The following is a 27392-nucleotide window of genomic DNA, read 5'->3' on the forward strand; positions in this document are numbered from 1 at the left end:
ATAACTTATCTCTTAATAAATGCTAGGCAACTTTTCATGTTTAGTAAACCAGCCACTATATACATATACTTCTTTCTCTCATATCTATCATTCTCTTTTCACAAAATAATCTAAATAAATGAATCCTGAATTATTCCCAGAAAATAGTACTAGAGTCCATTATAAAATTAATTGATTACTACATGAGATGAGTCTAGTACCATTTCTAACCTCTAGAAGGCTGTCTTAACATGAAGAATTTTAATTGTATGACAGAATTTCTAAAAAAATAACCTGATATCACAAATGCATTGTGAAAGCTTCCACTGCAATGTTGGCTGTGTTTCCCATAATTTTCTTCTCACATGTAAAATCCCTTTTTAACCCCCCAGAGACACTGAATGCTGCACCTCACTGAAAATAATGATAGCAAAAGTCCTACTGATTCCTAAACTGGGAAGTGGGATGAGTTAACTAGAGAAATCCGACTCATCAACAGTTTTAAGCCTTCTTACTTAGAAATTGCTTTAAAATATGGTGCCAGTAGCAATGAAATGTCTATACTGGCACAAAAACCAAGTTAACTGTCAGACTGAGTGAATGACCTTAATTTTCAAGGTGATTTTACAATAGCACAAAATAATCAACATTAACCACAAACCAATTACTAACCAGGTGCTACACTTGAGTTGCCCTGAGATTTCAGCTGTGAGGATGGCGGCACACCTTGGGGTGTGTTAGTTCTACTGTCATCCAATCCCAGAGACAACTCCTTTTTGGGAGCTTTAATTGAGGAAACATCATCAGTCATGCCCATCTGCTTCTGTCTTCTTCGCTTCTTACTCCACAACTCATGGCAATCTTGCCATAAAGGAAGACTGAAAGAAAAAAAATGTAGATTGTAAACAGCATTTCATAAGCAAAGAACACTAATAATTTACCAGGCAGAACACTAATAGTAATTAAAAAAAAAAGTTGTCTTACAGACTTTATTCTCAAGCCTTATAAAACAGCTCTATCAATAAAAGCCAGCTTGGATGCCTTCTTCTTCCAGGGTTTTACCTTGATTTATAGAAATACAGTGGGTTTTCCTTTTCTTATTTTTTTGCCTCCTGAATAGTCAACATTTATGAAATTTTGAATAAAGTATATTCATAAAAGCAGGCTACTAAGATCCAAGTGCAGCTGTTTAAAGCCATTCTTCACAGTACATCAGTTGAGTAAAAAAGGAAGGTAAAACAATATGTCATTTACAGAAGCTAAACAAAGGATGAAAAAGTAATAAAAGCACGACGAACATGACATTTATGAAACTCTTTCTGGTTATAAGCTTTTTTTTTTAATGCCTCTATTTGCTTCTATAATAAAATACTCTACAATTAAACTGATATTACAGGTGAGTTAATAAATAGGCAATCCAGGCACAAAGAGATTCATCTATATCGCTCATCAATAAAAAATAGTGATTAACTAGCAACTACCAGAATTGGCCACAATACTGAATGAATTCTACCTGAAAAGAATTTCCTAGAGTTAGCAATGCTGAAAAATATGTTGGTTTATAAATGGCTCTTCTTATCCTTTGAAAAAGAAAAGAAAAGCCCAATGGAAAGTTATTATATCTGTTTTAAGATGAGAAAATTGAGGCTTAAAAAGGTTAATAAACTTGCCCAGAATATCTACAAATTCCCTTCAGCAGCCCCAACCTGGTATATATATATCTGCAGTCTTCAAACTGGGTCATGTTTACTCAAGGGATACATGAAGACTTTCCAAAGGGGTACACCTAACAGGAATTGTTTTGAAGGAATTCATCTCCATATCCATGTCTCCTTTCTTAAATTGACCTCTGAGAATTCCCCTACATACTTAAGCAGGATTTTCTTTTCATATCTCCTCTTTCCCAATTACTCTTCCCTTTTTTTAAAATAATATAAAGGCATATGCAACAAATGGTTGAATTTTAGCAACATAATATTAAGTAGAAAGATAATCCCCAAAAGATTCAAACAGCATGACACGCTTTTATAAAACAAAACAAAATGTGATTCCATATGAGCACATATAGATGGCAACAGAAGTGTACACAAAGAAAATAAGAATGATGTTACCTCAAGTAGGAGGCGGCAAGGGGATGGGTTGGTGGGGAGGGGGTGTGATATGATCCAAGTTGGTTATTTTCAAGGTTCTAGCTTTTGTTTGGGCATGGTGAGGTCATGGCTGCTTATTAAAATTACTAAAAATAACTAATTAAGTAACTGACAAATAAAAGAGAGCCATGCATGGACCAATGATGAGTGAAACAAGGATTATGATTAAACCAAGTCTATGCACCTGAGGTCCAAAAAAACAAAAACAAAAACAAAACAAAGGCATACCTCTCAGTCATCTTACTATGGTGCATTGCCTCAGCGTGTAAAAACCTCCTGGAGTAACAAACAAAGGGACAATTTGAAATATTGATACTGGGAAGCCTCCTTTAAAGCATCAAAAACCTGCCAAAGATCTAATTTCTTTTTGTGTGACTGTTCCAGGACATGTGGCCTTATCCTCTCCTGCGATACTAGGAATCCAGGCAGAGTTGACATAACGCAGCACTGTAGAGTGCGGTAAGCAGTTGTCAGGGATGCACTGTTCTCGTGAAGTGAGGATAATGCAAAGAAATACACTAAAAGTGCTTTCACTCCCTCCCACAGTTTAAAGGTATGATATTGGTAATGGATGCTCTCAATATACTAACACATATCTACAATTGTACAGGTAGTTCCTGACTCATGACAGGGTTCTAATCCAATGACTCCATCATAAATTGGTCCTGACGTAATTATTTTAAAATAAAAATTTCATTATTATTGCTTTTGGTCAAAATTTACAGATCTGATCTTTGTCTTTGGAGGCTGGAAATAATACATATAAAATGAGACATATGCTACAATATTGTAGTATACATCACTAATGATAAAATCTTTTTAAAAATGTGGGAGCGGGGGAAACCAACAGCCACAAATGTGGCTCATCGTTAACTCAGCATAAGTCAGGAACTCACCAGTTAATTCTCTTCAGGAGGAACAAAGTTTTGCGTGTTGTAGGAAAGTTCAAATGCTGGCTCAGCCACTTACTTTCTGTGCTGTGTTGGGCAAGTGACTTCTACTTGCCTCAGTATCTATTCTCAGGGGGTAATGTATGTTTTACATATGTAAAATGTTTAGGTTATGCCTCTCACATAGTAGGCATTATATTTATATTAAACTGTTGCCATTCATAGGTAGCTTACAACTTTTTATCAAATTGTGAAATATCTATTTCAATTAATGTTTTATCATATGAATTACTTAAAATGTTTTGCTACTAATAATAAAATTAAAGGCTAGCTGCCAACCTAATTTTTGAAAAGCAAACATACAAAAAAAAGTACATTATAATTTTGAACGGGCATCTAATATTAACTATTTCTGACTTTTTCCCCTGACTTCTTTAATAACCCACTCTCATTTGATTATTCTTTAAAACTAATCTTGTAAGTTTGACATATACACATATTTTCCAAAGGAATAAAATGCCTTTCTCTGTAGCTCTTACTTCTTAAATAACATAGTATTTTGTACTACTCTTGATACATCACATTAAAAAAATGAGAAATGTTATATTATGTTCATATATTTTTCTATTTAAAGATATTGACCTGACTGATTTAGTAAACATGCATTCAATAAATTGCTACTGGTTTGCAGAATGTGTAACGACATAACCTGTACTTTTGAAATTTTGACCAAGAAAAGGGATGTTACAAAAAATTAAAAGAAAAATAGATTGGCAAAGTAGCACTGAAATAAATTACTATGTTGACTTGGAAATGTTTCCTGAGTGTAACGGAATAAATAAAAATGCTGCTAAAGTAACTTACTGCTAAAGCTTTTCAGCTGCACTTTCACACAAAAGTTGAAAAAGTAAAGGGCTAATGATTGCGTAAGAAAAGCTTTTGTACGTGACCTTTTCCATTTCTTTATTGTCAAGAGAACTGAAGAATCTTAAGCTGATATCTAAAAGGTTAATAAAATAATCTTTGATATTAGCTCTCAATTATGTGATTTTTGGATATAATGTAGGAGTTCAGAGAACTCAAAGATGGACCTATGACATAGGTCATTTTACTCTCAAATACCTACTTAAAAATAATAGAATTACAGTTTATATTTTTATTCTCAAATATTTATTTATAAGGGTTCTTAAACAAAAATAATAGGATTATGATATAAATAGAACTATCTTTTTAGATTAAGAAGAAATAATAAATATATAAACTATTTCAGGGAAATAATATCAGTGCCTTCTATTTCATTAGGTTGCATGCCCAACAAAATTCGCTATTTTTGTGTGTTTTTTAACCGAAATATGTAAAACTACGCTGCAATGACAATTTTATCAAGATGAAACAGCTGTATGACAAGAAATAAAAAAAAAAATCTTCACCCATCTTTATATATCAACATAATTGTTTTGAACAAGTACAGGGGAGTGATCAATAGACTACTTTTAAACACAAATATTATTACAGTAGAATAAAAACCCTTGAGAGCAGTTTTTAAATATAATGTGCTCATATATACATATTAAGTGAAATCTAATTACTATCAAAATGCAGGGTGTATTGACTTAACCACCAGCACTCCTCCTTTAAAATGCCATTATTTACAGTATACTGAAAATTAAACTATTTCTAATTATTTATTGAGTTTTTAAAATTAGATGTGAGCAAAAATGTGCTGCACACAAAGTTTTACCAGAATTCTTGCAGGTGCACCACCAGAACCAACTGATCAAACTTAGTATTACCAATAAAAATTAAAACTGACATTATATTCCTCTTGGTGTAATAGGCACATAGCACAACTTTGGCAATAATCTTATCAAAAATGCTAATCTAGTTCTCATCATGAAAATAAAAAAACAGACCCAATCATTCCCAGATTGTGAAATGTTTCACAAGACAGTTAACATTTATACTTCAAAAATGTCAATGCCATAAAAGCTTTTTCCAAGGAAGGATTAAAGGCTAAAATGACACAACTAAATGCAAGGTGGGAGCTTTCAATGATTATCTTAGAGGGAAGAGAGATCTATAAATGAAATTAAAGAAGCGTACATTAGGATCACAATGGCTCTATAGCTATGCAAAATCCTGCATGTGTAGTGGTTACAAGTTGGGCTGAGATGCGCAAGCTCAGCAGTTTCAAACCAGCAAGCTCCCTGAAAGAAAGACGGGTCCTTTTGTTCCTTTCGGAAACTCACAGGAGCAGTGCTACCCTCCTGAAAGAGTAGCTTTGAGTCAGATTGAGTCATCAATCTCATGGCAGAGGTTCTTTGTTGTTGTTGTTTTCGGGGTGAGGAGGGTCCTGTGGATGTGTTTTTTTCTTCTTTTGAGTTCTTAAAAAAACATGTCTAAAGAGTTATGAGTGAGGGTTAATTTTCCCCCTATTATTCGAATAGTCCAGGAAAAAAGAAATTTTATTTAGAATAACTTAGCATGTATTCAAATAGTATTAATTGTTGAATTTAGGTAAAAGTTATATGCTCGAGCCCTCCCCGCATCACCACAACCATCACCACCACCACCACTACCCCCACCCCCCAAAATTTTAAAAGTCATGTAAACAAACAAAAAAAGTTATATGCTCATTGTACTTTTCTATTTTTGGTGTGGTTAAAAATATTGGTGGTGGGGGTGTGAGTTGTAAATTCCTTGAAGGGATGATTAAAACCAAATTTCAAGACTGCTGATATATTCTGATCAACCAAAAAACAATAAACAATTAATTCAAGAGAGAATGTTTCAGGCTCCATAGCACATCAGATAGATCCCTTCTGTCTCTCAAATCATCACACAAAGACCATCTATATTACAAAAAATAGTTCATAAAGCTGAAAATGGCAATCTCATAGAAATAAATTTAAGTCCAACGTAACTAATACATGAAAGAGCCAGCATCTGAACTCCAAAGCCTATTTTTAAACACAGTTTATTATATGGTCTGCTGTTTCCCCACCCAGTCCATCCTAAGGAAACCACAGAAGCTTTTTGGAGGTAAGGTTCAAGAGTCTAGGTATCTCACTCCTAAACTCTATGCAGACAATACACTTGGCTCCATGAATAAGCTTCTGATACTCATACTTCCACTCAATGTTGGGCATTTCAATTGTGTGGCATGCAAATGAAGATTTCAGAAACCCTCTCACTTATTGGAGTAACTTGAAATTTCAAAGCCAACTATTCTCTTCTACTATATTTGTATTCCTGGGCAAGTTTCTTAACCTCTCTGAGCCTGCTTCCTCTGAAAATGGCAATAATAATAGTAATACCCACCTGACAGGATTATAAAGATTAATGTAATGCATGAAGAATGTTTAACAAGCATTCCAAATTTTAGCTATAACAGTACTGGTACATGTAGTACTAGAAATAATAGCAGCAGTAGGATTATTTCTTGGGAGCTGAATAAAATAATAAAAAACTTGAGCTCAATTAACCCTGAAACTAGTCAAAAGAAGGTTGCTTTTCTAAAACATTTTCTCCTATGATTAACTGAACATTGAGCCAGAATCTAGATTCTAGATGTGTAAATTATGTGTATTACTATTTTATATACTTCTTTTGACTTTCTCAATTTCATTTGACTTAACTAAGCAAAGACTATCTTTGATCATTATACAGATGTTATTAAAACTGTCCAGATGTATTTAAATTCTTATATAATAAGAGTCACTTACTCTGGAGGAGGCATTTTTGAGGGTTCCACGTCTCGCAGGAAATCACACTGAAGAGCTTGTTCAGCAGTGCAGCGTTTACTAGGATCCAAGGCGAGCATGTAATCAAATAAATCTAGTGCTGCTGCAGGAATACTAGCATGAAAGGATTACAAAATCATTTATTGTTTTCAGATTAAAAAGTGTTTCCTTTTAAGCTTATTTAAATGCTAGCATTTTAGAATTAGTTTGTAATACTATATTCCAATAGGTTCCAGGTGTTCCTTTAAATAAATATTTTACTGGTTTACTTAATTTTGTTACTATTATTCTAAATAGATACTTGACAAAAACTACATTTTGTTACTCGACAGGCAATTTGTTTTTGTAACACAAAGTTTCTTAAAACAAATCTTGAACTTTGAAAACTACTTAATTGAAATTTAAGACAATATCATTAAAGCACCAACACAAACATCTTATAAATTACTAATTCCATGATGATGATAGAATAGTAATTTGCAAGTTGCAAAGAGAAATTCAAAACTAGAACTAGAGCAGTGGTTCTCAACCTTCCTAATGCCATGACCCTTTAATACAGTTCCTCATGTTGTGGTGACCCCCAACCATAAAATTAGTTTTGCTGCTACTTCACAACTGTAATTTTGCTACTGTTACGAAATCGGGCCACCCGTGAAAGGGTTGTTCGACCCCCAAAGGGGTCATGATCCAAAGGTTGATAACCGCTAGAGGATTGTGCAAGATCTAATTTGGGCCAATAACCAGATAAAGTCATATTTTGATTTCACAAGAAATGTTTTAAAAAGCAATCAATGCAAATTGGATATTTAACAAATATCCAAATTTGTTACAAAACAAATTCTTACAAAACAAATTCTTCTCTTAACTTTCGACGATACTGCTTCTTTGGTTTCATGGTGTTGAAATAGGGTAGTTTGATTACATCAGGCCACACTGCAGGACATGGACTCCCACATATACGGCTAAATAATACACAAAAAGAAGTAGGTCACTCTCAACTACATAGAAAAATAAATACATATAAGTACTATATAAGATAACTCAAAATTGAAATTTCAACATAATGTAAAAGAAATTCCATTAAATAGTTAAGTTTTCCCAGTTTAACTCCAAGGGGAGCTTCAAAAGGTTCGTGGAAAAATTGCATTATCTTTGAATTCCATTTTCCGCACAAAATTTTTGAAACTTCTCTGTATGTTTTAGGACATCAATTTCTCTTCAGTGGATGCTCGTAACATTCTAGTTAGACCTACAATTTTTAAAAAGAGAACCTTCAAATTTATAAAATTAAGTTTCAAAATAACAAATGATGAGGTCTTTTAAAAACCACAAAAAATTCTCTGCCAATTAAGTTATAAAGCTATAATTTAATGTTTGTCTGGTTTTACAGGTCCCCATTACGCTCTCTTCTCCTCAATATGAGTCTGCATAAATAGCTGAAACAGGAATAGTGCTGCTGTCGGAATACTAGCATGAGAATATACCAAAAGCATATATGGCTTTTAGAGAAGTGTTTCCTTTTAAGCTTAAATACTTCATTTTTACAATTAGCGTAAATTTCCGACACTATCTCAGGAAGCTAAGGTTGCTACTGAGTGCTGTATGTAAACAGAAATGCCTGAAAGGAAAACTACTAAAACATAAAAGTTTATTTAAATGTGTTTGAACTGTCAACTTTTTTGACTACTAGCCCTGAGTGTAAACACTTGTGGCACCCAGGGATAATTTAAAAGTGGTGTTATTGAATACAACAAAATATTTAGACATTTTAACTGCTTTACTCTCTGCTTATTGATACAGGCTGTCCCTGGATTAAGAACAAGACTCATTCCTAAATGTGTCTTTAAGCCAGAACAGGTGCATACAGTTTTTACTTAGCTTTATTTTAATACAAGACTTTCAAGCCTTTTCAATTATTTAAAAGCTGCATTTGCAGCAACTTAAGGTGATTGTAATGAAGAATTTGGGAGAGGGGTTGGCTCATTGTTCCAAAGTAAGGGCAATTGTATATAACATTAAAGGGCAAGTAAAAGTTGTCCATTGGCCTGGAGACTCTAAGTCAATATAAATTAGCATGTCTTTGAGTAGTACAAACAGGCAGTTCCATCTGATAACCTCCTGAAAATTCATGTGTACATGTAAAATTTGTTCAAGATGCTGTAGTCAAATGAATCTCAAAAATAAATATCCATAATTGATTATACTATTAGCTAGTCTTAGTTATGTAAGAGGAAAAGGTTGATGCAGAAATGATTTAAGTAAAATTATAAATACATGAAGCCAAAACCAAACAAGTTGCATCAAAATGATGTATTCCTAGCCACCCTCTAGAACTCAGAGAACTGTGTTCCACAGGGTTTTCATTGGCTATGGTGTTGGCAAAAAAGGACTGAATATACCCGAAGAATGTACAACTCTGTCTTGAAAAGTACAGACAGAATGCTCCTAGACAAGGGGATGAGGCTTGTCTCACCTACTTTGGGAAGTATATCAGAAAGGATATCATGCCTTGTAAAATACAGGGTCAGCAAAAAACAACGTAGACTCACACAATGGCTGCCACAAAAGGCTAACGCGGAACAATGACTGTAAACATGCACAGGCCTGGGCAATGTTTAATCCTGCTGGACATGAGCTCACTAAGAGTTAGAACAGACTGTAGGACATCTAACAACAACATCATCTTCTAAGACTTTCTTTGGAGGTGCCACTTGGTGAAATCAAACTGCTAATCTTTCAATTATTAGCCAAACACTTAACCATTCGTACCACCCAGGGATCCTTAAACAAACGGACATCTCCATGCATTGCACAAATGTACATTATTGCATATGGATATATGCAATGATGTCAGCATGCTAAAGCTTTTTTGGCTTTTAGAAAGTCGAGATTTATTTCCTGAGGTCATGACACAGGAAGTGGATGTTTTAAGCCATACATCAAGTATTTTCTGCTTCAATATAGTTTGAGGTTTTTTAAACCTAAGCTCTTTTCTTCAAACACACCCAGTTTCATCTTCAAATCCAGTTCTCCCAACTCCTTCAAATATACATTATCTGCATATTTGAAATTTTATTTCTACATTTTCTATATATTTTCCCTGGTGACTACATAAATATAAATAATTCCATATGGGCCCATCTTTATTATAGAGAAGTGTAAACTATATTGGAAAACAGAGTATTATAATTATAGAAATGAGTAGCTCCTTTAAGAAAAAAAGCCAAGCCTGAGAGCATGGCTCTCTATGGCTCAGCCCCAAACTCCCTTTTAAGTTTGATTTACCAGCGTCTCTCTCCCCACTTACGACCCCTCCCCCACAATGATTATGCTCATATTCTTTCTCACCTAGATTCTGTTTCATTTCTTAAGGTTCATATCAAAAGCAATCCATTTAATTAATCTTCTCATTATCAATACTACTTAGAATGGGAGTATACAACAGTGATGAACCCGTGTTTGATTGACACTTGTATCATTTTGCTTATTTTTATTATTCATGTGTTTCTCCTATTAAATTATGTTCAGGAGTCACTTATGCATATAATTCATTCCAAGCAGGTTTATTATAGAGAAGTATAAAATATGTTGGAAAACAGAAAATTAAGAATACTTTGAATAACCGAAATACAAAAATCTTTTAATAGGTAGGGCGTGTAGAATTTTTTGCCTACAACTTCAAGAGTAAAGAACCAGAGAAATAAATAAGAAATATATAACTAGCAAGGAGAGAAGAAAGGCAAAAGCACAGTAAAGGTATCTTGGGGAAGACGATGGTAAGTAAAAACAATCTCTACTAATGATTCTAATTCATACATGCATACATGTGTTTATTCCAAACTGTTTAAACATGTCTCTATTGTCAATGTGTGGCTACAAACAAGTTCTCTCTTAATGCACTTGTCTGAGTCTCATCAGGGTGACTTCAGAAAGGTCCAAGCAAAACAGTGCCATGTAAATCATACATACTTTTTAAAGGCACAGGAAATCATAAGGGCTTATTATGAAGTTTTCAGAAAATGGAAACTTCACCGATGAGAAACAGGCCAGGAAAATTGCAGAAGAATTTTCTTCCATCACAATAATGTATTTTCACATTCAAAGACAGCAAGGGCTTTTAACTTACCCTTGCAGTGCACGCTACCTGCTTTGGGTTTTACTTTTGACTCATAGGAGTGTGCTTTTATTCTACTATACTTTAAAACATTTTATTTTAGAAGCTTTGCTTATAGGAAAACAGTGACATTTTGATACACGAGATTTTTAGGCAGCCACCTGAGATCCTGGTAGCACAGTGGTTCCGTATTAGGCTGTGATTCGCATGGCTGCAGTTTGAAACCACCAGCAGCTCCTCAGGAGAAAGACTGGCTTCTACTCCCGTAAACAGTTAGTTTCGGGAACCCGAGATGGGTCCCTATGAGTCAGCAGTGACATGATGGCAGTACGTGAGTCAATATCTGAGATCCTGTTATTTTAAGGATTAGCTGGATTTACTTCTAAGGCTTTCCAGGTTTATAATCTTATCATCTGCAAATAATCATAATTCATCACATTTATCAAATGTTTACAATTATGGAGGGAACACTGGTGGCAAAGTGGGTGAACACCAGGTTATTAATTTTAAGGGTGGGGGTTCAAATCCACCAACTCTTCTGCAGGAAAAAGACATGGTTAGGGCTGACAGCTGCTGTAAAAGAATCATTTTCAGAAATTCTAAGGAACAGTTTTATATCTATAGCAGCGGTTCTCAATCTGTGGGTGGTGCCTCCTTTGGGGGTCGAACGGCCTTTTCACAGGGGTGCCCGATTCATAACAGTAGCAAAATTACAGTTATGAAGTAGCAAATGAAAATAATTTTATGGTTGGGGTCACCACAACATGAGGAACTGTATGAAAGGGTCACAACATTAGGAAGGTTGAGAACCACTGATCTATAGGGTCAGCATGATTTATTTGATGTGGGTCACTATTAAGTTTTATGGCAATACCAAACAATGTGAAAATGATCATGAAGGCACATAAAATTGAGTGACTTTGTTTGGTTTGTGATTTTAATGGTACTACTTTCAATGTTTAACACCAGGAAGGATGAAAACTTTCACTTTGAGAAACACAGATATTCACCAATACACACATACACCCATACAAGGGACTACCCTCCCAAACCACCCCCTTTTAAAAATATGTAATTTTTTTTTTATAAAACCACCTTATCACCTTCAAAGCACTCTCAATTACACTTAATACATTTGTCAAATCTTTAATTCCACTCTTGGAAACATTTTTCAAACTCATCTGTTTGGATGGCTGGTAGCACCTCCCTTGTTTTTTTCTTCACCTGTTCTAAGTCGTCAAATCACTGTCCTTTCATGTCCCTCTTCATTGGAGAAATAAAAAGAAGTCACACAAAGCAAGGTCAGGTGTATAAGGTGCATGAGGCAAGAGAGGCATGCTGGGTTTTTTCCCCAAAACTGGGAGGGGTGCATGAACAGATGCATTGTCATGGGGACAAAACCTGTCCCACACCTGCCACAAATCAGGCCTTTTTGGTCGCACACCGTTATACAATCTTTTCAGAAGCTCTAAATGGAAAGGTTGGTTAACAGTCTGACCTGGTGAAACAAACTCCAAATACACTAGAGTTGACATTTTCATCCATTTGGGAAGTTAACGGACATCCAGAACAAGGTTTGTCATCATCATCGATATTTCACCTTTTTTTGAAAAGAGAAAATCACTCCTACACTTGAGTTTTTCCTCAATGCTCTGTCCTTGTAAACTGTGTTCAACATAACAACAGTTTCTGAGGCATTTTTTCCCAAATAGAAAACAAAATTTCATAGCTGCACATGCGTCTCTTAAATCGGCCATCACAAAGAGTGAGGTTTGAGCAAATCAGAGAGAACCTTATCAGGCAACACCACTGAGTGCACTAACTCAGAGCGAGTTTCTCATTCTCGCCTAGAGGGAAAAATGCATACTAAGAAAGCTCCACTCCACACTTTATGTTTGGGGTTTTCTTACGGGGTGGGGATACCCCCTCATATTTCTTGTTAAAGAAACATTTTCCCCCTTTTACAATGAGTTTTAATTGTTATGACATCTCAAAGTTAACAAAAGGATGTTTTAGTTTTCCCTATTCAATTTTTAAAAACTCTCACATGGATTTGCCATGAGTTAGAAGTGGCTTAATTAGCAACTAGCAACAACATTATGGTATACAGCAGCATTTCTCCTGGGTAGTCTGTAGGAACCTTCTTACAAAGTCCTTGCTAAAACATTGTCTTTTTCAAAGGACTGCTTTGTACTAAAGGTAAAAAACAAAACAAAACTGAAGAGTCAAACTTATGGTGCTTTGGGATGAATCAAGGCAGCAACACCAAATCAAACATTTCACTACCATACAATTTAAAAAAAAAAAAAAGCAGCAGCAGCAGCCAAATGAAATCACTGCTTTAAGTCAATTACGACCCATAGTAATTCTTTAAGATAGAGTAGAACTGCCTCTTTGGATTCAAAGGCTATAAATCTTTATAGGCGCACAACACGTCATCCTGTTTCCCTAGGAGTAGACTTGAGCAGCTGACGGTGCTTAGTAGCCCAACATATAACCCACTAGAGCTTCCTCCATGCAATTTTAGGGGAGAAAAAATAACGGTTCATCTTACTAAATGTTTTCCCTTCGGTATATACTACTTTGATATACTCCATGATAAAATGAAGAATTCTCATAAAGCACTTTTGATGCACAATAAAACAATCATTTTCTTCAGGAGAAAGAATGCGCAATTATTTGAGTTGCCAGCTAAAAGCCGCTTTTCTCATTTAAACCTGAAAGAACAGCTAACAAAACTATTGTTATATATGGGTATCTGCCATACAGTCTGTAAAATATGAACAAAGTCAGTCTGTCATTTCAAGGAGAAAAAGTGACAATACTTATTGTACAGGTTAAATTCTGTACATAGAATACTGGAAAAGCTCCAATTATTCCATTAAGCATAAGAAGCTCTTGTAACAAGATTAGTGATAAATATTAGATAAATGTTATATTTGGGATATATGCTTAATTCCATGAACTAGTTATTTTCTATAATGTCAGAATATCAATGTATAAGAAAGACAAATGGATTTCAGTTTACATGAGTACAAAATGGTTTTTCATATAGTTTTAGGTTTGCATATTATAAGTGACTTGCAAAAGACAACTAGTTAACCTTTGTATATCCACAATTCTGAAAACAATTAAAACACCCTACCTTTTCCCAACCTCATAAAGGGATTTTCTTCATGTCTACAGCATATCATAAGCATGTGTCGCTTGTATTACACTTGAGTTTTAAAAGAATTGCAAAAATATAAATACTATCTATTTCACAAACTTTCTTTTTCTTTTGTAAAATACCTAATTTTAAAAATTAAAAGTGTTATGTTTACATATGGTTTTAAATGAATAAATACTTTTTACATTTCTCAGTTTTAATTTCTAATATGGTAAATATTGACATGATTATCATAACCTTGGGAACGTTTATAATTTTTAGGTTCAAAGAATTCCAAGACCAAAAAGAATGAGAAGCACAAGTCTAGAGAAGTTTTTTTTTTAATTGAATGCTAGAAGTAGATTAAAGTCAAAGTGTGACTCAGCTGATACTACATTTCCCCAGGCACTTCATTTCCCAGTTTGTCCCCACCGGTGTTTTTAATTCTCTTTTACCATAGTTTTTAAATCAATGCTTTTATAAACTTTTATAAACTACCTAATCTGCTTTCTGGAAAAAGGCAGATATATAACTAAACTGAAAAATAAATGAAATTGATTTTTGTAGAAAAAAGCAAAACGAGACTGATTCGTGTCTGCACATTCGTTGATCAGTTTCATATGTATGTATACAACGCAGAACCTAGAGTTCATCATTTCTCTAGCTACAGGTTAGAGAAAGATGTCAGCATCATGCAAATAAGGTTTAAGAATGTACAAAACATTTACTTACATAGGTTATTTCATTCAATCCTTATAACTCTATGCATATTATTAGCTCTCTATAACATGCACAGAAACAAACGTGGGACATTAAGGAGCCTTGCACTAGGACACAAAAGCAGGAAATAACTCAACTGGCATTAGATATCAGATCTGAAACATTCAAAGCCACCCTCCCCCTCAACCATCTACCTTTCAATATACTTTGCTGCCTCCTTATACTTACACTTGGGAAATTTGTTTTTTTAAGCAAAAACTTCCTTTTATCTTTCATATTAAAAAAACAGTAAAAATGCTGTAGATTCAAAATTAAAATATCTTTATTTTACAAATATTTGACATCTTAGCAATGAAACAAAAATGAAGAAATTTAAGGAGATAACCTTGTTTTCTTCCTAACACTTCACAAGTACATGCACAGATGAACAATTACTAGAGTCTTTGGATATATGTTTTCCTTAATAAATATAGTCTTCTGAAAAACTTCCCTTTCATTCAAAGTTGAGTTCCATTTCCATGTACCTCCAGATCTACATTTCCTCTTGTAAGTATATTTGTATGCAACCAGATAGTTTTTTGTTTCCTATATAGTTAACTGATTTATTAACATATTCTTTAAATAACCAAAGTACACTAACGCCTCACCATCTTTATGAATGTGCTGTTCCTTCTTCACTTCATTCAGATCTCTGCTCAGATGTCCCCGCATTGCTGCCCTTCCCCAACCTGCATACACTATCACCTCCTACCATTTTCTCTCCTCAGACATTAGCACATTCATTTTGTTTGCCTGTCTCGCTCAACTTGAATCAGTGTTAGGTGCCATCGAGTTGGTTCTGACTCAGAAACAATATGTACAGAAGAACACAGTGCTTCTCAGTCCTGACCATCCTCACAATTATTTATGTTTGAGCCTATTGTTATGGATTTTTTAAATGAAAAATTTCCTGGTTATTTTCATGTGTACCCTTACAAAATACATATTAAAGTTAATTGCCATACTTAAAACATGTCTTCTGAAATTCTCAGGATGATTATCACCTTTTAAATAAAGGTAGAGGCTTCCTAAGAAGAAAATATGTCCTGTGACAGCTAGTCAAATACTTTTTTCCAGTAGGATATTGTATTTTTCAATATTCCTGACGTATATATAGTGGGTTTTGTTATAGGCATTTTTTTAACATTAAGTTTTCTAAGTAGTTTCTATTAGTCTATAAATACTCGTATTTATAAAGTTGTTTTGAAGTATCTATCTTTTAATTATTACTAATCTATCTCTCTCACTGCCACTGAGTCAAGCCCAGCTCATAGAGACACAACAGAACAAGAGTTCTGTTGTTTTCAGAGACTGCAACTGTTTACACATGTAGTAAAGCTTTCTCCTATAGAATGGCCTGTGGTTTCAAACTGCTGTCCTGTGGTTCAGCATAACGATTAACCAATGTACCACCAGGGATCCTATAATACACATATACATAATATAGGATGTAGGCCTTATTTTCCTTAACTATAAAAAGAATGTGTATAGAATATATACCTGTCAAGTAGCATATTCTTTATTTGAGGTTCTTCAAGTTAAGATCCCCGTGCATGTCTCCTGCACACGGTGTTTACAATATACAAATTTTGGCAATATTCCTTCCATCTTTCCACTATTTGTATTTTTTGGTTTAATTTTTAACACACCTAGTTAACTAATTAAAGGATCCCTGGTGACTCAGTGGGTTATGCATTGGGCTTAAATTCAAGTTCAGCATATTGAAACTTGTCGCCTGCTCCTCAAGCAAAAGATGAGGCTTGCTACTCCATGAAGTAGTGTCGCCACCCCTTTATCCCACGGGATAATAAACCACAGAAACATGGGGTAAAGGAGACAGTGGTCAGTGTAAGATATAAAAACAATAATCATTTATCAAAGGGACACAATGGTGGGGGGATGGGGAAGGAGGGAAAAAAGAGGAGCTGATACCAAGGGCTCAAATAAAAAATAAATGTTTAGAAAATGATGGTGGCAATATATGTACAAATATGCTTAATATAAATGATGTATGGAATATTATAAAAGCTGTAAGAGTCCCAATTAAATTATTTTTTTAAAAAGATTGTCTTGGAGCCTGAGAAAGGAGGTTCTACTCTGTTCAATAGGGTCACTATGAGTGAAAATTGACTAAATGGCAATGAGTTTGGTTTTTGGTTAGTTAACTGGCTAGTACTTCTAGAAAACATTTAAAAGAAAGAAACCAAAAGACAATCATCTCCTTTTTAATTTCATAATTTTACATATCCTTTTATTCTTAGGATAACCTCTATGGGTAATAAATAAAATTAAAAACTTTACTTGCTAACATCCTTACAGAATTTCTGGACACTAGTTATAATATCCCCTAAAGAGGTTTTGAATTAATTTCCTAGAGAGAAACGTGTCATGCTGTCTTTGTCAAGTACTGGTATTTGTTATAGTGACTGTGCAAAAAGCTGAATGAAAGCTGATGGTGCCCGGCTATCAAAAGAGATAGTGACTGGGGTCTTAAAGGCTTGAAGATAAACAAGCGGCCATCTAGCTCAGAAGCAACAAAGCCCACATGGAAGAACACACAAGCCTGTGTGATCGAGTGGTCCTGAAGGGATCAGTTATCAGGCATCAAAGAACAAAAAATCATATCATTGGCTGCACACCTCCATGATAGGATCGCTGAAGACAAATGGGTGCATAAGCAAATGTGGCGAAAAAAGCGGATGGTGCCCAGCTATCAAAAGAGATAATGTCTGGGTTCTTAAAGGCTTGAAGGTGAACAAGCGGCCATCTAGCTCAGAAGCAACAAAGCCCACATGGAAGCACACCAGCCTGTGCGATCACGAGGTGCCAAAGGGACCAGGTAAAAGGCATCATGCAAAAAATATATTATGTGTGTATGTATATATGTGTATATATATACACCATATTGAACGAAGGGGGAAGTGCAGAGTGGAGAAGCCCAAGGGTCGGCCACTGGAGATCCCCTCATAGAGGGGTTTAGGAGAAGAGATGGGTCAGTCAGGGTGCAAGGTAGTACCGATGAAGAACACAGCTTTCCCCCAGATCCTGGATGCTTCCTACCCCCAACTACCATGATCTGAATTCTACCTTGCAGGACTGGATAGGGCAGAGGTTGTACACTGGTGCATATGGGAGCTGGAGGCACAGGGAATCCAGGGTGAACGATACCTTCAGGACCAAGGGTGTGAGGGGCGATGCTGGGAGAGTGGAGGGTGAATAGGTTGGAAAGGGGGAACTGATTACAAGGATCCACATGTGACCTCCTCCCTGGGAGATAGATGGCGGGGGGGGGGGGGGGGGGGGAGAGACTCTGGATAGGGCAAGGTATGACAAAATAACAATGTATACATTACCAAGGACACATGAGGGAGGGGTGAGTGGGGAGGGAGGGGAAAAAAAAGAGGACCTGATGCAAAGGGCTTAAGTGGAGAGCAAATACTATGAGAAGGATTGGGGCAGGGAATGTGCTTTGTACAATTGATGTATGTATAGGTATGGATTGTGGTAAGAGTTGTATGAACCCCTAATAAAATGTAAAAAAAAATTTTTTTTAAGCTGAATGAAGTTTAACTTCTTACGGAGTATAATGGTTAAAAGTGGTGATTCTGTGGTAAAACTATCTAGGGGCCACTTCCCAATTTTGTTTCTTTCTAGGTGTACACCCTGGAAAACGTCATTTCGTTAAGCTTAATATTCACAACTATAACAAGAACACATAAGAGTTATTAAGAATGTTAGGTAAGATAACCAAGGAGAAGCTCTCAGGCAATGCTTACAGCTTACATAAACTTCACATTGTCTTAACTATCTTAATAGAAAACGAGCCCCAGTGGAGGAGTGAGTTATGCGCTAGATCAGCGGTTCTCAACCTGTGGGTCACAACCCCTTCACAGGGGTGCCCAATTCATAACATAGCAAAATTACAGTTATTAAGTAGCAATAAAAATAATTTTATGGTTGGGAGGTCACACGACAACATGAGGAACTGTATTAAAGGGCTGTGGCATTAGGAAGGTTGAGAACCGCTGCATTAGACTGTAATCCCAACGTCAGCATTTAGACTCCACCAGTGGCTATGCGTGGGTAAAAATTAAGCGGTCTTCTCCTGTAAAGATTTATAGCCTCAGAAACGCCAAGGGCAGTTCTACTCTGTCCTATAGGGTCCGCAAGAATCATAACTGACTCAATGGCAGTGGATCATTAATAGAAGACCAGTCCCTGAAGAAAGGCATGTCTGGCAAAGCAGAAGAACAGTGAAAAAGAAGAAGAAAAGACCCTTCACAAGATGGACTGACACAGTGGCTACAACAATGGGCTCAAATAGAACAACTGTGAGGATGGTGGAAGACCAGGCAGGGTCTCCTTCTATTGTACAGTAGGGTCACTATGATTTCAAAAAGATTTGATGGCACCTAACAGCAGCAGCAATATCCAATACAATAATCAGTACCAACAACTGACTGGTTAGCTGGAAGTAAAAGGGGGGGGGGGTTAAAGATGGAATTTTTTTAAAGGGGGAGGAATACACAGATGTATAATTTTTCTTAAACATTCTCATGAGAAACATAGGAATACACATTTATCTTCAAATCTGCTGACATGGGACCAGTCTTTTCTTTGATTCACTGGGTTAAATTCTGCATGCATTAGCTTTCTTGCACAAGCCCTACCCATAAATCAAGTAATTTACATCTTAGATTCTTTAGACAAAGCTAAAAGTTAAAAACAAAAACAGTGCAAATGTGCTTGACACAACAGATGTATGTATGGATTGTGATAAGCGTTGTACAAACCCCCAATAAAAGGATTTTTAAAAACCCAAAAATTTCCAATGCAATCCGAATGCTAGATCTTTCTATATTGCTGTGACTTTTGGATATAATTTTTACAGCTCCTGGACCATTCCTAATTATTCTGACAGCAACTATTTAAGTTGTAAAGCTCTGTGTTTATGTATTATTTAATTAAACTGAACATTTATAAGAGTAATAGTTTGCATAAAAAATTTAGACCACATTTGGTCATGATACTGTGTAACTTTTGAGGTAAGTCATGTTAGTGACTGGTCATCTACTGTAATAATTCATCGTGCCATGTCATCAAACCAGTATTTATTTATAGAGGGAATGGAACGGATAACATTGGTTAATGCAGTTAAGTCTGCTTAAGAGGAGCCAAGAATTTACCTATAAAAATGTTTGGATCTGGATGCTGACTCCCACCCAACTACCATGATCTGAATTTTACCTTGCAAGTCTGGCTAGAGCAGAGGTTGTACACTGGTACAGATAGGAGGCACAGGGAATCCAGGGCGGATGATACCTTCAGGACCAGTGGTGTGAGGGGCGATACTGGGAGAGTAGAGGGTGAGTGGGTTGGAAAGGAGGAACTGATTACAAGGATCTACGTGTGACCTCCTCCCTGGGGAACGGACAACAGAGAAGTGGGTGAAGGGAGACGCTGGGTAGGGCAAGATATGACAAAATAATAATCTATAAATTATCAAGGGCTCATGAGGGAGAGGGGAGCGGGGAGGGAGGGGGAAAAATAAAAAGAGGACCTGATGCAAAGGGCTTAAGTGGAGAGCAAATGCTTTGAAAATGATTAGGGCAAAGAATGTACAGATGTGCTTTATACAATTAATATATGTATATGTATGGATTGTGATAAGAGTCGTATGAGCCCCTAATAAAATGTTTTTAAAAAATGTTAGGATCTACATCTTTTAAAAAATGTTTCATAAACATTCTTCTATTTGAGTTTTCCAATGTGTTCTGGGGGTAAAGCTGAGTCAATCAAGTGATCTCATAATTATTTTTCTCTTCTTTACACTGTTGTCAATTCCCACACTATAACTTCATTTTAAAGTCTCATTACTATGCTAATATTTTAGTTTGTATTGTTCATGTCTGTGAAAAACCTTAGACCAGTTTTTAAACTTTTGAGAGCTGAAAGGTTTTGTTATTTCTAATGTTACTAGTTTTAATATATTTTTGATTATCGAACATAGTCTGCACAATTTCAATGCTTTAGAGTTCACACTCATTTTCTTATAGCCTACTTTTGTCCAACAGCTGAGAGCAAAAAAGCGATTGCTGACAGCTATGAAATAAAATCACGGCTGCTCTCTGGCGTGTGACTATCCCCACAGAAATAGGCTCAAACTAGAGCATTCATATTTTCCAACATTATCCTATACCCAATCATTAACAAGGTAATATTAAAGTATTTTTTGTTTTATTTTTCTAGTTTGCCTATACTCTGGTTAATTCACTGGTTTCCATAAACAGGGAAACAAACACTTGTAAATTCTCAAGATCTCTCTTTTTGTTCAGTTACAGTTACCTAACTCTGGGTACTACTGTGCAATTTATGACAAGAGGTTGGGATCTTCTGGGTACTATCTCTTCTTTTGTGTTCATTCTGTCCAGTTGAGAAAAACAACAAATTCTGTTAATTTGCATCTTGTATCAACATCTTTCCTAACGATGTCAAATTTTGTTCCAATTTTCGTATATGTGCTGCCGAAGTGAGCACCAATATTAAATTTTGGATTAAGAGAAAAACGACTAAGCTATATGAATAGTTATGTAGATAGGTTCTATCTTAAGAATCTTAATGTAATTGGAACATGTATCAAAGTGTCTGCATCCTTCATTTAGCATTCAAGAGACCTATGATATTTTCCTCCTGAAAAGATAAACTTGATATATTTTTTCAATTTCCTATGTCTCCACCCAAAATATTAGATCCATGAACTTACCTTATTAATTCTAGTTGTGCAAGTTCCTGATTTGCTTGAAATATAGGTTTTTTAGTGAAGAGTTCGCCAAGGATGCATCTAATAGAGAAAATAATCATTAACATATGGACTGACTTTACCTTACTGCCAAAGTTTTCAAGTAAAAGAAAATGACTAATAAAAGCATATCTTACCCACAGCTCCAAACATCAATTGCTGGTGTATATCGTTCTTCTCCCAATAGCAATTCAGGTGGACGGTACCATAAAGTGATGACCTTGTTGGTATATGGTCGACTATAAAACATAGAAAAGTACTCTTCTGAGTTAGTAGTTGTTAGAATAAGATTCTCTTAAAAAATATTATTTTAGCCTATCAGAGCACTCTTACAATTCTAATATCATTCAGGTAACTATACATAAATATATGAAAATAAAAAGTTGTTAGTTGGTTTAACTATAATTTGATCAAAGATTATATCAATTTATCTGTTCATTACATTTTCATAATTACTTTTAAAGGGACTGACTGATTTAGCTCAAATCTGTCAAATTATTAGTGGATGTACCAAGAATATAGTTTAAATATGGGTCAACTAATAAAAATTTTCAAATATACCCATTACTGATAATATTTCATTGATTTTTAACTCACTAGAGTATGTGAATTGAAAATGTAGAATTGCGGATTGTAGTAGTTGAAGTCAATTCCACAATGAAGCACTAATTATAGTTATGGCAATTTATCAGATATCTGCTTTTTTGTCATCTTCTAATCATAATGACATATACATGCTTATACCTCTTTATTTGCTAAGAACACAAGAGCAGTTTGACCACTATAGTACACAGTCTGAGAAGTGTGTTCTGGGTTGCGAACTCCTGAGGCTGGCAGTTCAAGCCCAGCAGCTGCCTCCACTTGCGGAGAAAGGCTATCTGTTCCATAAAGAGTCACAGTCTTAGAAATTTTATGTTGAAACACTGAGTCATAATCAAATTGATTTGATTTGGGTTTGGGGGTTGGATTTTTAGTCGATTCACATGAATGAAGAAGGTTCTAAGAAGTCAGAAGATGGTTCTTCAACTAATACTGGGGTAAACGGTAAACTTTAGGGAAATTATATATGCTGTCAGATCAATTCTAACCCTCCCTTTCTTTCCAGATAACATCCAAATAAAAAAATTTCTAAGGCCACCTCTTGGGAAATTCCCCAGGAAGGTAGAAGGCCAAGTCCATTTACCTGGATCAGTTTTCAGAAGAAGGAAAATAATAATATGCTTTGTGAAGCCAGTCTCTCTATAGAATCACATGGCCAAATATAGATCTGAAGTTCCAGGCAATATGACCTCATTCAGTCAAAATTTTCCAAATAACTTAAACCATCTATCTGATCCCCACACCACTGCTACAGACAGGACTACAGTAATAGTTTTCTAAACCATGAAAAAATGTACATTCAAGAGATGGCTTTTAAAAATAAATTTTTCTTACATTATTTATATGCCATCCTTGGTGATTTTTGTTAGTTTCCCATGACTACTTTCTTTATATACTGCAGAAGCTTTTAATACCTGCTACTCCAATGAACTCAGACTTCATTCTTTACAAACATGCTTTAAAGACACATTCTGTGCCTTAATTCCTTTTAGATTTGAAATTTATTCCGTATTTTTTTCCTCATCCAAACCTTTCATCTCTTCCAAGATGAATGGCTCACTTCTAAAAAGTCTAAATTCTAATACCAAAAGATTTAATTTCACATTCTTTAATTTTTATAATATTACAATTCTCTTGAATTCTCTATTTTATGTTTTGAAAACCAGAAGACCCCCCGCCCCCAAGTCATATGATCCCCATGGATAAAGCCTACATCAATGCTGGTTGTAGGGCCTGAAACTTTAGGTAACATGCATGAGTCAAATGAATGGGAAAACAAAGGAAGAAGATGACTGGCTTTTCTACACATTTCAGTGTCTATAAGCACACAAGAAAGCTTCAAAAAGTTTATGGAAAAATCCTATTATCCTTAAATTTTATTTTTCCAAACTTTTTGAAGCCCCTTCGAATGAAAACTATGCTTGTGTCAAGCAAATGTGTGATATTAATCTGTTATCCAAGAAAAATTCATCTACAAGGAGAAACAAATATATATATATAAACATTGAGTAATATGGAAAATATATGTATATATTTAATTTGTTCCTTTATATGGAGAAACCATACAAATTCAGGTTACTGAATTTAGCTGAAAATATTTTTTAAATTACTACTTTTTATATACTATATATGAAATTGAAATTTATATACTATATATGAAATTTAGACAGTTACCTTCAGCAGTTGAAACCACACTAGCTTATTTTTGTTAATGTCATCAAAATCAGAAGAATATTTTGTGCCTATTCCAATATGATTAAACACAAAATGAAAAGAAGTACATATTCAGTGCACAACAAAAATATATAATGTATACTAATTAATAGCTTGGAGTCTTGGTGTGGTGGCTGTGCACTGGGCCGCCAACTGTGAAGTCCACAGCTCATGACCACTAGCTGCTCCACAGAAGAAGGGGTGTTCTACTCCTATAAAGAATAACCATCTCAGAAACCCACAGGAGCAGTTCTACCCTCTCCTACAGGGTCACCATAAAACAAAATTGACTCAAGGGCACAGAATCTTCAAAATTCCAGGTATGTACTTGTGCAATAAGAAAAATAACTCAAGACAGAGGAAAAGCAGTCAACTATAAACTCTGACTCAGAAAGTCAAATAAAACTCATGTAATTTCAAATTTGTAGAATTGCTTTTATTTATGAAGTGAATAAACATTGAGACGAATACACTTTATAGAAAACAAACTACTGCACTGATACTTTATTTATATTCAATGAAGAGTCAGCAAAGTAGAAATCAAAGGCTTTTTCACCTGTCCATAGATGGATTCCAGTATTTTGTCCCCAGAAAACCCCAGGAACTCTAAAGACGGAAGAGGCCAAGGAAAGGAGATAACTGATAGTCTTTCCTACTCTAGAGCCTGATAAACAGCATTGCACCACCAATTTATCAAGGACTGACATAAGAGTATGTCTCCGGGTTAGTATGTAGCTCAGGTTATCTGGTATAAATATGACAAGAAAAGCAGATCCTAGGCCCTTGAAGTGTTTGGGTGCTCCTATGGGGTGCTCCTATAATTGCAGTTAAAATTTAACAAGCCAAAGTTGCTGCTTTTGTTAACAATAATTCCAAGAACTCCAAAATGCTTAATTTTTCCAACATTTATTATTTTTTTAGATGCATACTCTTTGGGAGGGAAAAATTGCTACTAATTTATAAACATCTACAAAAAACTTTTTATTTAACAAATCTTTATCAAATGCTTACTATAGTCAGCACACCATTGCTGGACACCAAATATATGAAAAAAATATTTTAAAACTCCTCAAATTCTCAGATATAATTCTGATTATAAGCACAACAAAATAAAGTCTTTCCTTTAAGATTAATACAATACTTTGAATGACACTGGCTACTGAACTTAAAAATCTTACTGAAGGGTTGGTTAAAAAATGGAAATCCTTCAGTTCACTGAATTCATCACACGTATGAAAAATGTCATGCCACCTTAAGAATCCACAGCAGAAACACCTACCAGACAGATATAAGAAATACTGGACCTATTGTTATCACCTATTCAAACAGCATCTGAGGTGAATACTCAGTCATTAATTATGGATTCCGCTTTCCTTCACATCTCATATGTGACCTGTCCATTTCTTGCTGTCCTACACAGTTCGCAAGTCCAACCACTTTTCACCTTTGCTAAAGCTAACCCTAAAAAAATAGCTATAACCCTAGTCCAAAGAACCATCGTGTACCTGGTTTCCTTGCCTCCATTCCTCCACAATTTTAAAGCATAAAATCAACTTATATCACTTACATGCTGAATCCTTGCTTAAAACTATCCACTGATTTCCCACTACAACTAAATACAACTCTAAACTCTTTATGTTGCTCAGTAGGGCTCCATTCCCATGGTCTAATCTATTTATACTGAGCAACATGAAGTTCAAATCGCCCAAGTCCATTCCCAGGACTTTACACTTGTTTTTTATCTTTTACTTGGGATGTTTCCCAGGTCATTAGGTTTTCCTTTACTGACAAATTCGAGTTTAGCTCAAATTTACTTCCTCAAATGTACTGCCCTCACTAAGTAACAGTAAATAAAACTGTTCCTTTATTGTTTTCCTTTTCCTTTCTATTTTCATACCCCTTGCCTTCCTTTTGATGTCTCCCAAGAAAAATCAGTTTTAAATATTGCTACAGATTAAACAAAAGTTGTTTTGCATTTATGTAGTGCCTGTTACTTCTTTTTTCTTGTCACATTTCCTATCAGAAAACAGCCTGATCATTTGCAGTACAGACTTAAAAATCTGGTTTAATTTTCAAACTCCACTTTTCTAAAATCTGTTGTTCCTTTCTTCTATGGTAGATACCCAGCTACTCTACATTTCCCATCTTCACTACAATTATGTGAGGCCACACGAACAAATCTCTCCAAAGGGCGGGCATGAGCAATTGTGCTGAGTGCCATTTCTAAGCCCGGCTTATCCACTCCTCTTTTCTCTTTTTTGGCTGACGGTAATAATGACAATCTTGGAAGAGATGTATGAAAGATGCCACATCTCTCAGACTGGTTCTCTGAATTAGCATGTGAAACAAAATCACTACATGACCTGATGATTTGGTTAAATATTCTTAATTCTGCACCAATAACTATTACAGATTACCAAATGAGAAGAAAATTATTCTTTAAATAACTAAACTTTGAGGTTCCCTCATTGCCTATAAATCCAAATAAACAATTTATTGACTTGCTTTAGCAGAAACCTAATAGTAGAGGTGAACATAAACAAACACCAAGTTCTGAATATTTTATATCCTTAAGATCCCAGTAATTTACCTCCATCTTCCCAACACCTATCATTCACCTTGATTTATTGCAAGTTTTCTACGTGATTACCTTTGCTTCTAGACTTACAAGGTCAACCCATTTTCCAAATGCACTCAGCATAATGGTATAAAGACAAATGTAAATGAGCGGCATACACCTACAACACACAATATTGTTTTGTGAAGGTCAAGGTTTGTAAGTCTTAATGGTTTTGCTTTCACTTAAACAACACTGGACTTTAAGTTCCCCAAGGAGGCAAAACATCCTGATTTTTCACTGCTGGGCTCATAAAAATCCTGCATATCACTTAGAAAGTTTCTACATATTTTTCAGACTGCAGCTAAAATATTCTCCCTCCTGGAAACCTATTATTACATATTCCCACAGTGGCAGTGTGGGATAAGAGTTGGACTGCAAATGCAGTGTTCGTGGTTCAAACCCACCAGCTGCTCCACAAGAGAAAGATGAAGTCGTCTTCTCCCACAGAGAGTTAGTCTCATAAAACCCGTTTAGTCACTCCCACTGGAAATCAACTTGATGGCAGTAGGTTTAGAATATAAATAATATAGATAAATGCATCATCATTACATTTTAGAACTTACTGTTTACCTATCTATTTCCTTTTTCTGTTATCATAGCCAAAGTATGTGAAATGAATTATCACTTATCCTTGCTTCAAATGAAGTATGCTTGTTTTATAAGGAACATTTCCACTCTGCTTCCTCCAAGACAGATTTACTCATTCTCTGGTAGTCTATGATACATTCAAATACTCTTTGCCAATAATTTAAATGGATCAATGCTTTTTCAGTCTTTCTCATTCAGAATATCCAGCTTTCACATGCATATAAGATGATTAAAAATATCACGTCTTGAGTCAGGTACACCCAACCAAAGTGGTATCTTTTCTTTTTAA

The 27392-nt window shown here is 35.2% G+C and overlaps 1 protein-coding gene and 1 non-coding gene across 3 annotated transcripts in view; one reads left to right on the forward strand and one right to left on the reverse strand.

Annotated features, from left to right (window-relative positions):
• CDK13 (cyclin dependent kinase 13) overlaps positions 1-27392 on the reverse strand; it is a 143621-nt gene that overhangs the window by 9699 nt on the left and 106530 nt on the right. For both annotated transcript variants that reach the window (XM_075558180.1, XM_075558179.1), the window contains exons 8-12: positions 21720-21821; positions 21547-21624; positions 7608-7724; positions 6745-6876; positions 652-857 (exon numbers count right to left, since the gene is read on the reverse strand). In XM_075558180.1, coding sequence (XP_075414295.1) covers positions 652-857; positions 6745-6876; positions 7608-7724; positions 21547-21624; positions 21720-21821 — 635 coding nt within the window. The remainder of the gene's footprint in view (positions 1-651; positions 858-6744; positions 6877-7607; positions 7725-21546; positions 21625-21719; positions 21822-27392) is intronic.
• Positions 2263-2324, forward strand: LOC142457548 (small nucleolar RNA SNORD113/SNORD114 family). Its single transcript, XR_012786263.1, has one exon. It is a non-coding gene; the product is annotated as a small nucleolar RNA SNORD113/SNORD114 family (small nucleolar RNA).

This window comes from Tenrec ecaudatus, chromosome 9 (genome assembly GCF_050624435.1).
Source record: "Tenrec ecaudatus isolate mTenEca1 chromosome 9, mTenEca1.hap1, whole genome shotgun sequence".
Classification (NCBI taxonomy): domain Eukaryota; kingdom Metazoa; phylum Chordata; class Mammalia; order Afrosoricida; family Tenrecidae; genus Tenrec; species Tenrec ecaudatus.